The following is a 13,273-nucleotide window of genomic DNA, read 5'->3' as shown; positions in this document are numbered from 1 at the left end:
AAAACCTGGGTTCAACAATGTCCCAGTTTAATCTTTTTTGGGGAAAGATTCCAAGTTTTTATGTTTGCCATTTTCAAACACATTCCTGGTTTAATAAAAACTTTTTCATGAAACAAAATAAATAAAAGTGATAACAAATAATGTATTCCTCATCTATATTCAGAAATTCTTTGATCTTCTGCTGCACGTCATTATGACTGCTGAGCAATATGGGTGTTCAAAGATGACTGATCAGGAAAAAAACAGCTGTTTGCCTTTCAACATCATTAAAGTACCAAACAGCCAGTCTAGACAAGTGTTCAATTGAGTTTTCTGTTAAAAAAAATCCAACACAGCAATATTTTTTGTGTTTTTGAATCATGGGTTACAACAGCAACTGTTGTAGCAAGGCTTTTCAATTTTTCTCTTAACTGACAAACATCTGATATCCTCTCTGGTTTGTGGAAAATATGGCAGGACCTTGTGACTAACCGCAGATAATGAATTGTGACATGCTCACACAACAACAAAAAGTTATCAGAAAGGCTGACCTTACAGAAATCTAATGATACAGTAGTGACATTTCTCTGTTCTGGGTCACTTTCTGCCTCATTATTGTCATAAATTCAATTCACTAATGAAGCTAAACCTAAAAGCCGTTTCAATTTTTTGAGAACAAACTAAAATGCACAAATCAATATTGCTTTTTTCTTCATTTGTATGTTTAAAGAATTCAACAATATCAATAAAAATGTACTCTACTCTACATGAGATTTCATGACATAATCTTTGTTTTTTTTCCCATCTCAGTCTCTCTGGGAATTTTATGCCAACTCCCAGGAGTTTTGTGTAGTCTGTTAGAATTCACTGCCACTGTTGTCAGGCTCAGGAGGTGATATTCTCGAAGGCATTGCTGTTCTGTTGAAAGCAGGCCTGACTTTTGCAGCCACACGCAACACACAAATGCCCACAGACACCTACACTAACAGGCAGATGCATAACGCACGGGTTTGTCCACGTTGCCTTTATCACAAAAACAAAGATTTAAACATGTCAAGAACTGAAAGCATGCTGTAAGTATCATGAACTATTGTAGTTTAATTACTGTATTGTAGTTAGTAAATAGGATTATAATGGCATTTACCATGTTAAATGTTCAGCTGACAAAAATGTTACCTTTTGCCTGATGTTTGTTTCAGAGAGGAGCGAGATCAACTCCTAATGTGTGATAAGCCATACCCAGAAATACATGTTATTACCACTGATGTGAACAGATTTCTTTGGTCATCTGGTAACTCTGTCTGATAAATATCAAAATGTTTTTTGTGCTTTTATTAATTGAGGCAACGGTGAGAATTTCTCTCAAACCGATCATGACCTCCAAATGACAGCTGGTCGCCTGCCAAAGTGACTGGGGAGCTCATTTAAACCCTGACAAAGGATGCTGGAGCTCAGACATGTTGCTTTTTAAACACTACAGCTTTGTCAATCACTGTTCACATAGATACTTCTACAAGATTTTTTTTATTTTATTTTTTTATACACCTCAGTGGGACAAAATGAAATGATTAACATTCAGTTTACACCACAACTACTCTGTCCTTGAACAAGGTTAAGAGTCTTGTTCTGGCAAGCTGGGGCCTGTGTGAGGTTTGAGTGATAGGTTTTCTGTGTGTGTGCATGTGGTCTCTTCCTCCAGTGACATAATTATTTAATGACTCTGGCTGGTTACATTTCAGAAAGTACATTGTATGATAAATCATCACCATTGCCCTTACAGGCTGACAACAACAACTGAGTGACTACTTGTAGCTTGATGACATCAGCACACCCTTACTTGTAGAAAAGGGTTGGTATTGTTGGTTTAAGTCAAGATATATAAAACTATGTTTTTGAAAAACACAAAAAAATGAAAACCTGCACTGCAGCACAGCCTCTGAACCGTATGTATGAGTAAAAACCCTGGTTCAAGAAATTCAGGGTTCCACCAGAGTTCTCGTTCTCTCTCTTGTTCTTTCTCTCTCGTCCTTGTCCTAGTCCTCATCCTCCCCCCCAATCTGAAGCAGCAGCTGTGTTCTACAGAGACAACAACATTATGATGACATGAAAAAGATGGAAACAAAACAAAAGAAAGAGAGACAGGGAATGAGACAGAGAGCAGATCTGATAAAAAGCAGCAGTGTTAATGAGGAGATTAGGCTTGATGGAAGTCCACTTCTCAGTCTGCAGGCTGTTCGCTCTAATACCAACTGTAACAGATGAAATCTCCTGACAACAGACAAATTAATTAGGATGAGTCTTAGTGAAATTACTATAAGCATGGATCTGAAAGATGAAATTTATACTGATATATAATTCTGCATGCAGTGATATCTATTCTGAACCCATAAGAGCATGGGTATAGTGATGAGGTCTGGTAGAATTACAAAAGGGCCTTGTGGTTAAAGTGTTTTTTTTCCCTTCTTATACTTAATCCTTAAACTCAGCCATGTTTTCTTATTTCACTTCCTATGCACCAAGAGTATCGGTTTCGATGGTCATATCTGAAGATCACTAAAATTAACTATTTCTTCAATGATTTAAATCTTCTCTAGCGAGTTTCAATCTGCAGGATTTGTTGGCAAAGTTTGAGTTTTTGGAAATCAACACACTGGAAGCAAGTCAGAAACTACTGCAGTGAACATTACTTAATTAATTAAAATTAATTAAAACAGTAGAACGAGAGGGAAAAAAATACTCCCATGCCAAGTCCTTTACGTAGCTGGAAATGTAGAGTATGCTGCCCACCACTTGGGCAGGTGACCAGACATCATTTGGAGGGCCTATACTCTTCTAGCTGGCAGGTCAAACTGAAAAAAGGACAATGCACCTCATAAATTACCAGCCAAGTGCAGAACGGATTCAAGTCCCATCCAATGAACTACAGTAAAAATGTGAAAGGGCATGGAGATGGTCCTCGCAATGCTGTGCTAATCAAACAGCATTTATATGCCGTTTAATATAATACAGGTCCACATGATGTGGCAAGACCCAAGTATGATGTCTGTAATATTTTTTTTGGGGGGGGGGAAACAACGGGTGCTTTTGATTTTCAGAACGGGAGGCAAACCTGCAGTTGAACTGCAACGCACCACTGTGCAGACTGTTTAAAAGCAACCGATTCAATCAAACAAAGCTAAAATTGCAGTGATGTTATCCATTAAAGCTTAATTTTAGGTTCAGAAAAATCCAACCCCAAGCTTGACAGATTCAGCCACAGCCTGGCTTTAGATGTAAGATTGAGCTCAACTGTGGTGATGGGCGTGTGAAAAGCCTCTTTTATTTAGGTGAGGTAAATTCATCCTTCCATTTGGTCTCAACAACCGGTAATAAATAGCTATACCCCTGCTGTCTACAAACCAGTAGATGAGCACTCTCCACCGACAGCAGCACCTTAGTATTCTTTCCAGATTGAGCAAGCTCGATAGTGTGTGTGAGTGTGTTGGGGTGAGGTGCACATATAAGCTGGATCTCCTTTATTAGCACAGAGATTCTTACACATGGTTAAATACACACAGCAGGGCCAAGATTTACTTTGCAGCTGACAGGCAAATGAAGCGTGAAGACACAGAAATGATACCTAAGATCACACTAAATATGACAAATAAGTGTACTTTGATGTTGGCCCAGGCCTAAAATATCACCTGTGGGGCTCTGATGCTGATTTATGGCCTTACCAGAGCGCAAAAGCAAAGCTATGGCCCTGTAACACTAACAATAACTGGCAAGGCAATAAATGGTGGAACCAGATTACTTGCAGCCACAGCATTCAATTCCATTATAAGAGGGATGCAGTGTGAAAAGGTTGTACATTTTCCTCTACGTTTGGCTGCGTTTCAACATTACATGACTCAGTTGACAAATGCCTCTAATCACAGTTTGGGGGGAAAAGGCAACAAACACCATAGTGCACACGCTGGACACATGGGTCACAAGGGTTGCCGCGGTGACAGAATTTTCCTACAACTAACAAGCTTGTGACAACACCTGTAATACCCGGTACACCCACTTTTTACAAGAAAAGACGCTCACTATCTGTAGAGCGCTAATGCAAACCAAACATTTCCTATTGCTGTAGCTTCACATTAAAAGCTTTTAACTGGTGAAACACGGGGTGACTTTTATTTTGAAATAGGCTAGACACAGGAAAAGCATTGTTCAGTGAGTTTAAACACTTAGCTACCGCTATCATTCTTAAAAAATGCATCTACCAGGTAAAACAACCGTCATTTTTGGCATTTGTTGACAGCTGATCAATTTAAAATATGTAAGGAAAAAGTTTTATTCAGTAATGGAAAAAGGAAATACTGCCAAATAGGTGCTTTTGCTTTTCACTTTGACCACAAATCCTCCATCATCTGACAGTCAACAGTCCTTACTCTCGTCATGTTACAAGTGAAGTGTGACTTTTGCTACTCTGCGCTGCGACACTGCTGCAGGGGCTGCTCGATGCATCTCAGTGTATGGCATCCTCAATGATCTATATTACTGCACATGGCTACTTTCATCATTTAAATTCTCCTTTTATTCAGAAAGTCCTTCCCATAACCAGACTACAGCAGTCTACAAAATAAAAGCTGCGCCTTTTCAATATCTGTACCTCAGTACATAAACATCAGAAAAACAAAACATTTATCCGTCTGCATCTTACATGTTGTAATCTACAATAATACTGTTTTCACATGGCAGCTTTAAGATGAGGCATCTATTGACTCTGCTGCACACACCTCTCTCAGAGTTGGATGGCAAAGTTGACAGAGCCTCCTCAGATCTTGGCTGATTAGCTGGGCTTGCTGTTACAGTTATTATCTATGGCTGCAGATGTTAGCTTCAGGTGAAAACGGCTAACGTGAACAGTAACTGTTGTGAGGCAGAAGTCACGCTCAGTGTGGGTCTCGTCCAGTTCGTGCTTCCCAGCAAGTTCATAAAATCCGACACATGCCCCGAGATGTCTGTTTAAAAAAATATTTGGCGAGCTGTTTTTTTTTTTAACACTTGCAGATGATCTCTGCCTCCCTCCGACATACCTCCTACATAAGTAACGTTAGCCTAATGTCCGCCCACAACTCAAAGCATGAGAGCAACGTCGCACCCTAACTTTATTGTCCAGCTGAGGACGGACAATCAACATAAGCAGCAGACTCTCGATTATGCTCCATCTCTGCATCGATGCACAATCTTCCACGTCCACATCGTGATGCATCTTATAATCGAGAAATGTCCACATCTCTAACCAATATGATGTCAGGGGTTAAGACGTGTGCATAAAACAAAAGTTTTGGGTGGAATAATTGAAACACAAGTTTCCATCAGCATCTTATCATTTTTCAGAAAGTATGGCCTGAAAGAAGACAGGAAGGAGGAGAGGGGCAACTATTACCTCTGGCATGCGCAATTCATACTCATGAGGATACTCAGGCCAGTTCATTCAGCCACTGTAAGAGCCATTGGTAGATGATCTGATATTAACTGAACCATGGGGCCAAATAATCATTCAGAAAATGGAATGGAATATTGCAGTATAGAAACTGCAGCTGCTTTTTTCACCTCAGTTTTGAAGATGACCCAGACAGATTACTAAACCTGGTACTTCTTGCTGTATTAAATATCTGGCCTACAAATGAAGCTGTAAAGCAAAATAAAAAAGCCCTCCTAACAAACACACATGCATAATCCTCATCATTATTATGCAGCACTAACTGATAACTGTATATTCACTACAAATCACTATCACACAGTCAAATCGTAGTTAATTTTGGTGGCAGATAGCAAACCTGTTGAACCTGCTGGAAACTTTTGCAAGAACCCAGCATGAATCTCACGTTGTAATTTCCAAACCTGGACAGAATAACACAATTCAGAGATTTCCACTTGGCTGCTCTAAATGTACTAATATCTGTTCACACAGAAAATACAAGAAACAGCTTGTGATGGATTTGTATATTTCAGCCTGCAACTGCAATTTAAGGCTGAGTGATATGGTTGAAATTTATGTCATTATATCAAAAAAAAGAATTCTGATCTTCACACATCACATTATGGCAAATGTAGGGCTACACGTTATAATTATTTTCGTCATATTAATCGGACAATTTCTTTGTGATCAATCGTTTAGTCTATTAAATATCATCACCATTTGTTATCACAATTTCTCACAGCCCAAGATGACATCTGCAAACAGCTTTGTTGCCCTATTACCAGTTCAAAATCAAAAATATCAGTTTACAATGACGTAAAACATAGAATATTCCAGTAAATCCTCACAAAATGGACAATCAATTGTTAAAATTGTTTAATCAAGAGATCATTTCAGCTCTAGCTCAATGCAATGAGGTAATTCATAATTGTGTTTCATTGTTGCACATCAGAAAAAAATCTCACCTGGCAAATAAACATCTGTAAAACCTCTGTGACTCACATAGTCCTGAATTAGTTTGTACAGAAAAATTAATCTGAACAAGTAAAAGTTGTAAAACAATAACGCTATATGATCAAGTTGTCACGACACAATTCCACAAGTCTACAAACCATAATCATTTCAAATAATCACTCAGCCTTGCTGCACACTGTACACATGCCCGAACGCAATATATACAAAGTTTTTTAACATGCATTCGCCTTGGTCATTCATTCATACAAGATGTACAAGCTGTTGCTGCCAACAAATCAATAAAAGCATGAAGTTGATGAAGTAAAACATTGAATATAAAGTCTTTGTACCGTTTTCAATTGAGTATTTTTCAAAAAGAATTAGCCAATTATCACATTCTGTTTTATTAATGTTTTACACAGCATCCCAACTTTATTGGAACTGGTGTTGTACAATGAGTGGAACTCTTTCCTGCCTTCCTTATTGCTGTTTTACCCTCCCTGGTGCTAGTCTGCTGCAGAAATGCCAGTGCCTCTGTCAACATGTCAACTTGACCCCTCTCAGATGAAGAGCACTGCTCCTGGCTACTACTATACGGTTTAGCCAGACCAAAACAGACCCAAGCAGAATTAATGGCCTCACAGTATGTTCAGCTTGACAGAGCGTTCCAGCCAAATGACTGCTGGCACTCCAACCAAAGGTGTTCCATTTCAATTCACCATGCTAGTGGTAACCTATAGGATCCTGGCTCTCGAGCCTGAGAATAATCATGTGTAGCCAAGGTATAAGTCCCTCTAAACACACACACACACGGAAGGAATTCTTATATTTCTTCCTCAATATTGTTTAAAACAATCACCTATAACACAAAATGATGGTCAGCTACCAAAATGAGTATATAGTACTACCAAACAGCACAGGCCAGAAGTGTGAAAAGCCCTTTAACCATATTCTCAAGCTCTCAAGTGATGTCAAAATCTATAACGTAGAACAGATGGATTACCCCATGGCAAATAGAATAATAACCTTTTCTCTCTCAAAAGCTTTTTAGGACTATTAACAGGATGAACTTGTGAACACAGATCTGGTTCTGTGGGGTTTTCTGTGGCCAAATAAAGTAAAGGTGAAATTATTATGAGCCTGCCTGTGCTCCTGAGGGTCTCTTTAAATGCTAGCGCGCCTCATTTTCCAGGGGCTGTTTGAACCCTGCTCCTCTGGAGCACACAATGATGATTTTAAGAACAGCTGAGGCAGTCATACAGAAAAGCAAACTAAACACATCTCCATAAGCTGCTATAAGCAGTGAAAAATTACAACATATCACATCACATGAATCCTTGTGTCAGGTTGAATTCACAGGGAGCATTTTTAGACTTTAAATTTGCATAAAAGTAATTTAAAGAGATCTCAGAGGTGTTATTCTCTCTTTCACAAAACCTTAAATTGTAATCCTAAGGACATCTCAGTGGCCTCTTCTTTTTCTGACATTAAAAAGCCACTCTGGACCAAAACTCATATTCATTCAAACATGTACTGAGATATTTGTTATGTCTTATTGAATTCCTGAAAACTGAACATATCCATAAATGTACATCATTTAAATAAAGCCACATTAATTTATTTTAAATTCTGAAGCCTTTCATGATACCAATGTCATAAACTCCAACGAGAAAGGCTTTGACCGTAATATGCAATAAAAAATACATAAAGTACATTAGAAAGCTAAAAAAAAAAAAAAAATGGTGCTATAAAATGAGTCAGCTCCAGCCCATTTAACATTATTCCGTTTATTACAGAGGAAGAAATACCCTCTACTATGTTGGTACACCCTGAAGAACACCTCTGTTCCAAAACCTATTGGCACATCATACAAATTTGGATGCATTAGCCCTGAACAATAACAGCTCTGCATATCTTCAGGAATCGCGTGAGCCATTTCAGCATCAAGCTACCTAACACAGAAAGTGCCCAGACATGCAACCCAGTCACGTTTTGCCCCAAATGCTCCTGTATCCCATCACTGAGTTGCCTCTCATCCCTACTATAAACTGCCAGCTCTGGAGAAGCACAAATGTCACCAAGACTCCTAGCTTTATGTTTTACAAACCCTTGTGGTTATGACTACGACACACCGCACCACTTGAGTCCAGTACAGTGTGCTCCTTCCGAGTCACTGGACAACAATAATTACGTTATTTCCAGCAGGTGGAATCCCGAGCTCTAGAAGGCTTTCAGGAAGGAAAAAATGAAAAGGCAGGCACCACAGGGAACGAGGAGGCAACACTCAACGGTCCCTGCTGTGAAACTGCTTGAGAAATTGCTTTTAACACCTTGCCCAGCACTCTGTAAAACTAATGACCTCCTACACCAGCATGGAGGAGACCTTTCCTATAAAATTACCCTTTCCACCTACTGTTTGGTGCTTTGTGCATTTTGCTTCAGCCATAAGTTTTTCGTCAACACAAAATAGTACATACAGGTATGTTACTGTAAGTGTGCAGCATTTTAATGCATGAATGGGATCTGCCAATCAAATAGGTAGGTAGGTGGGTAGGTACTGAACCATTTTGAAATACTCCTAAACCTGACATTGAAAATACAACTGAATTTTTTTCTGAATGATGAATGTTCAAGTTCAACAGTTCAACTTGACAGGTGAGAAACAAATAATCTCAATAAACAACATTATGATTGCCAAATATCCCATTTTGTTTGAGCATCCCAAAAATCAAATGAGGCTTTTACTTTCCAAAATAGCCTCCAGTACTGTTATGCTGGCTCACAGTAAGTAATTAAAAATGTACTGAAATGTAAATATGATAGAAATCCTTTTAACGTATCTCAAGTCAGCTGGGAATAACATTTAGTAGCTGGGCATGAAACTTGTCCAGCACAGTGGATTTCAAAAAGCACAAGTAGCCAAATGTGAATTGGATTTAGGAGGGGGAAAAAAGCCTCAAAACGATGGCTGGCAACGAGCCCAAGAGGCTGGACAAACCAAATGACAAATGTAAAAGCTGCAGCCAAAATTTACCAGCATTTGGCTCTTGGTGAGCAGTAATTTCCGAGCCCGTTTAAGCGGTTACTAAAGCTTTTCAAACAGCCTGCGTGTTCTAGCTCATCAAGTTCCACCATGTCTGCCCGTGGGACACTCAACAACACTGTGGCCAAGGTGATAAAATTTCTGTTATACAAGAACTTAAACAATTACATCCAATGGAGACACAAAGGATGAGAGTATTCAGAGCAACTCAAGCTGCACAAAAGGATGAGGGGAAAAGAGGGATAAAGAAACACCTGTGCTGACGTGTATTTGAACGTTCAGGGGCGTGTGTATCACTTTACAAGCTCTGCAACACCCATGGGTGTCACATCAGACTGCTGAAGAAGAAGTCTGACTCAGCAGCTATAGACAGTTGGTATAAGCCTGCCACTGGGTGCCTATTGCAGGCCACGTTCTCCTCCCTTCCCCTATCTGCATCTTACTATTTTCAAATCCTCATCGCTACGGGAAACAACAACCTTCCAGCTAGCAACCTACTCCCCAACACTAACCTCATCGCTAACAGTATGAACCAAAACGAGCTACCTTTTGCTGGGATTCAACCATTCTAATGCCAAGGCTCGCCTCCTCATGTGCAAAAGAAGTTCTCCATGACACTATTTTGCAGGGGCACCATCTCTACATCCTAGTTTAGTGCTGCCCAAGACTATGATTGGTTTAAAGAAACTTAAACAAGCCAGAGTTTCTTCCCCCTGTACCAGAATGATAATAGACTTTTCACCAGCGCGATAGGTCTGTATATTCAAGACTACTAAGTGTCAGTTCACCTGCTTCCATGGCCTTCAGGAGATATATGTGTGTGATGTAACTTGAGTAAAGAAAAAGTTTAATAAAAAAAAATCATCCTCAGTTTGAGTCACACTCGTACAAAAAAACCTGTCGTGCTGTTGGTCCTTACCTGTGTCTGTGCTCATCATGTCCTCCCTGTCCATGTATGACCACCTGTCCAGAGGCGTGCTTCCCCTCTTTGGGCGAGTCAATATGAGGGATGAGCACATCCTCCAAGCCCAGGTCAAAGCGCTTGTGCTTGGAATTGTCCGGCAGAAAGAAGAAGGCCCCGAAGCATAAGGTGATGAAGGCACTGAGAATAAGGAGGAGGATGAACTTCTCGGAGAGCCTCAACGTGGCCCTGTGGTGCGGGAAAGAGGAGGCGCCCGGCGACAGGGTGGGTATCCTGCGGCCAGACAGTGGCAGGAGAGCCGGTGTCGTCATGTTGGGACTGTAGAAATTTACTTAGTGTGGGGGAGGAGTCAGGAGGGCGGGTGGGGTTGGGTTTACAAGTGCCACAGGTGTTGTTGTAGCAGCATGCACTAGGTGGTCCACTTTATTATCTCATCCCTGCATTGATAAGTCCAGAAACCAAAAAGGGCCGAGGTCCCTCAGTGAAGGAGTGGCTGGTCTGCAGGAAAATGGTCATGACGATCCTGAAAAAAAAAGGGACATCAGAGGCAAGAAGTTAGAAGAGTTAGCATTGAATTGAAGTCGTAGAAACCCTTTAACAGTGTAGTTGCCACCATTTTGGAAAAATCTGATATTTTCCTCCCTTCACTTTAACCATCCTGCCTCACCACTGTCTGTAATCTGCTGATACCCTTTCTATTATTTTATTTAGTTGTCATTTCTCCAGCTTGGCAGCATTTTCTTCGTAACGAATAGTATCAACTTGTCAAGCGCTCTCTGACAGCCTTGAATTGAGTTGAACAGCGCTGAATTACGATCAAATACGTGGTGACACCTCTAGCAACGGGTATGTCATACATCAAGTGATGAAGCTGAAATCCTAGAGTAATAAAACAATCCTTTCACAGGCTTTGGTGAATTTAACAACATGCCATCTCAGAAATAAATACCTCAGAATCTCTCTCTCTCACACACACACACACCAAACAGTTGATCCTTTGGCCAAGAGAAAAATATGACTAACATATTTTTCCAGAAGATATCAAGAGACTGTGCACTATCTGTGAGACCATCAGCAAACAGCTGCCCTCCTGCGCATACTGGCATCTCTGACTAACATGGCAGAGTGAACACCAGCTTTCTGTTTTACTGTGCGATGCGTTGCAGTGCCGTATAACTGTCCATCAGGCATATATCGTAATGAAATGACAAACAATGACGGAGATGAAGAGCAAGATCAGCCCATATACAAATCATCCTGCCATTCGCATCCATCGGAGTCGACTGGAATGATAATTCACAGTTGTGCGGCGATCAACAGGGGCAGGACATGCAAACTAAATACACTGCATGTACGCATCCCATGCTGCATCACATCTCAACTTCAATACCAGCAAACACTCGTGTGGTGGTGTGTCAAAAGGCACAGGCTTTATCCTCCCTGTGACCGAAGGTGTAGAGAAGATGTGGAGCAAATGTTTGATTCCGCAACCGCTCCGAGCGCTAATGTGAAGGATGGATGGAAATCAAGCGACTTGCCCCTTTAAACACCAACATAGGCAGTCGTATTAATGCCCGATGGGTCGAGCCAGCTAATGTTAACACAAACGTTTTTTATCCGAGTCGATTTATTTTATCCAGTTGTTTTCCATCTATTCCGTATAGAGCTACGACGTCTCGGCGTCTCCTCGCAGAATACCAAGTTCATTCCTGACAGTGCCAGTCGTGTGAGCTCATTAGCCGATACAAAATGCTAGCTAACAAGCGGCTAACTTTTCGAGCTAACACTGGCTAGCAGAAAAAAACGAACAGCGGGAAATAAACAGCTACGCAATGCTCCGTTAGAAACATGGATAGGAAATAAAAGTATTCCGACATACGCGTTTGGGCTCGCTGACATTTTAGCTATCCTCGGGTGGTAAACACTGAGCTTTGAAAGCCCGCTGAGGTGCTAGCTATTTGGCTGGGTTGCTAACGCTAGCTAGCTGATTATCCACTGACAGAGGCAGTGTCTTGTGCGGACGCTGTGCTGCATCACCACCTTTCTCATTTGCTCGGTGAAAATCGATGCCAGTCAGGATTCCCGGTCCGCCGTTTGGAAGAAGTCGCTGTAGCAGGTGTCCTCATGTCCATGAATGCAATACTGTCGCAACCAGCTCCGGCTGAACCGTCCACCGTCAGCTCAGAGTCACATAGCGGTATAGCTCCGCGGACGCAGGGAGGATGTTGATGACTGGCCGCTCTGTCGGACTGCAGCGACGGACTGACAGACTGAGCCTCTGCCGCTGCTGCTGCCGCTGCTGCTGCTCGGCGATCCAGCATCAACTACTCAGCCTGCCTGAGTTAGGGACCGTCTGACAATGATGCCAGGCAGAATTACTGTATAATAGGATTTAGAACAAGGCAGCTGGTAAAATGTCACATCCCCAACGATTGCTGTGGGACAAACAGTAACCTACTTCCCCTTGAATCAGCGGTAGAAGGCCTAATTTGCAATGCTGGATTACAGCTCAGCTGATGCATAATCATTTCACTTGTTCAGATAATGTAGGCCTACCACCTGGAAAACTGAACATTATTCAGTCATGGATGAAGGATTCAGATATTTTAGTTGAGTAAAAACACCCAGTTACAAATAAAGGCAATGAACAGAAAACCTAATACCCAACAATATTAATGAGGTAGTAATACAAAGTCAGAAATATGTATTTTTTCCATAACTGAATAAACATTTGGGGGGTACTTATTAGTATGTTTCCAGTCTGTAATTTTACTCAAACTGAAGTATCCATTACATTGTGTAATCTACTTAATTACTTTTAAAATTGTAGTTGAGCACTGAGAACGATTTGAATTACTATCTAAACCCTTCATCTGTATTTTTGTAACCAGTCAGGCTATCCGATCACAAAGAGCCATGA

The 13,273-nt window shown here is 40.8% G+C and overlaps 1 protein-coding gene across 1 annotated transcript in view; it reads right to left on the bottom strand.

The window, feature by feature from the left end:
• The window catches only part of man1a2 (mannosidase, alpha, class 1A, member 2), a 139,823-nt gene extending 127,211 nt beyond the window's left edge, over positions 1-12,612 (bottom strand). Inside the window, exons 1-2 of the mRNA XM_073473590.1 lie at positions 12,394-12,612; positions 10,351-10,876 (exon numbers count right to left, since the gene is read on the bottom strand). Of these exons, the coding sequence (XP_073329691.1) occupies positions 10,351-10,664 (314 nt within the window). The 5' untranslated portion in view covers positions 10,665-10,876; positions 12,394-12,612. The remainder of the gene's footprint in view (positions 1-10,350; positions 10,877-12,393) is intronic.
• Positions 12,613-13,273: the final 661 nt, after the last annotated feature.

Source organism: Pagrus major, chromosome 9 (assembly GCF_040436345.1).
Source record: "Pagrus major chromosome 9, Pma_NU_1.0".
Lineage (NCBI taxonomy): Eukaryota > Metazoa > Chordata > Actinopteri > Spariformes > Sparidae > Pagrus > Pagrus major.
Note: the sequence above shows the minus strand (reverse complement) of the source record. Positions and strands in the feature narration are given on the sequence as shown.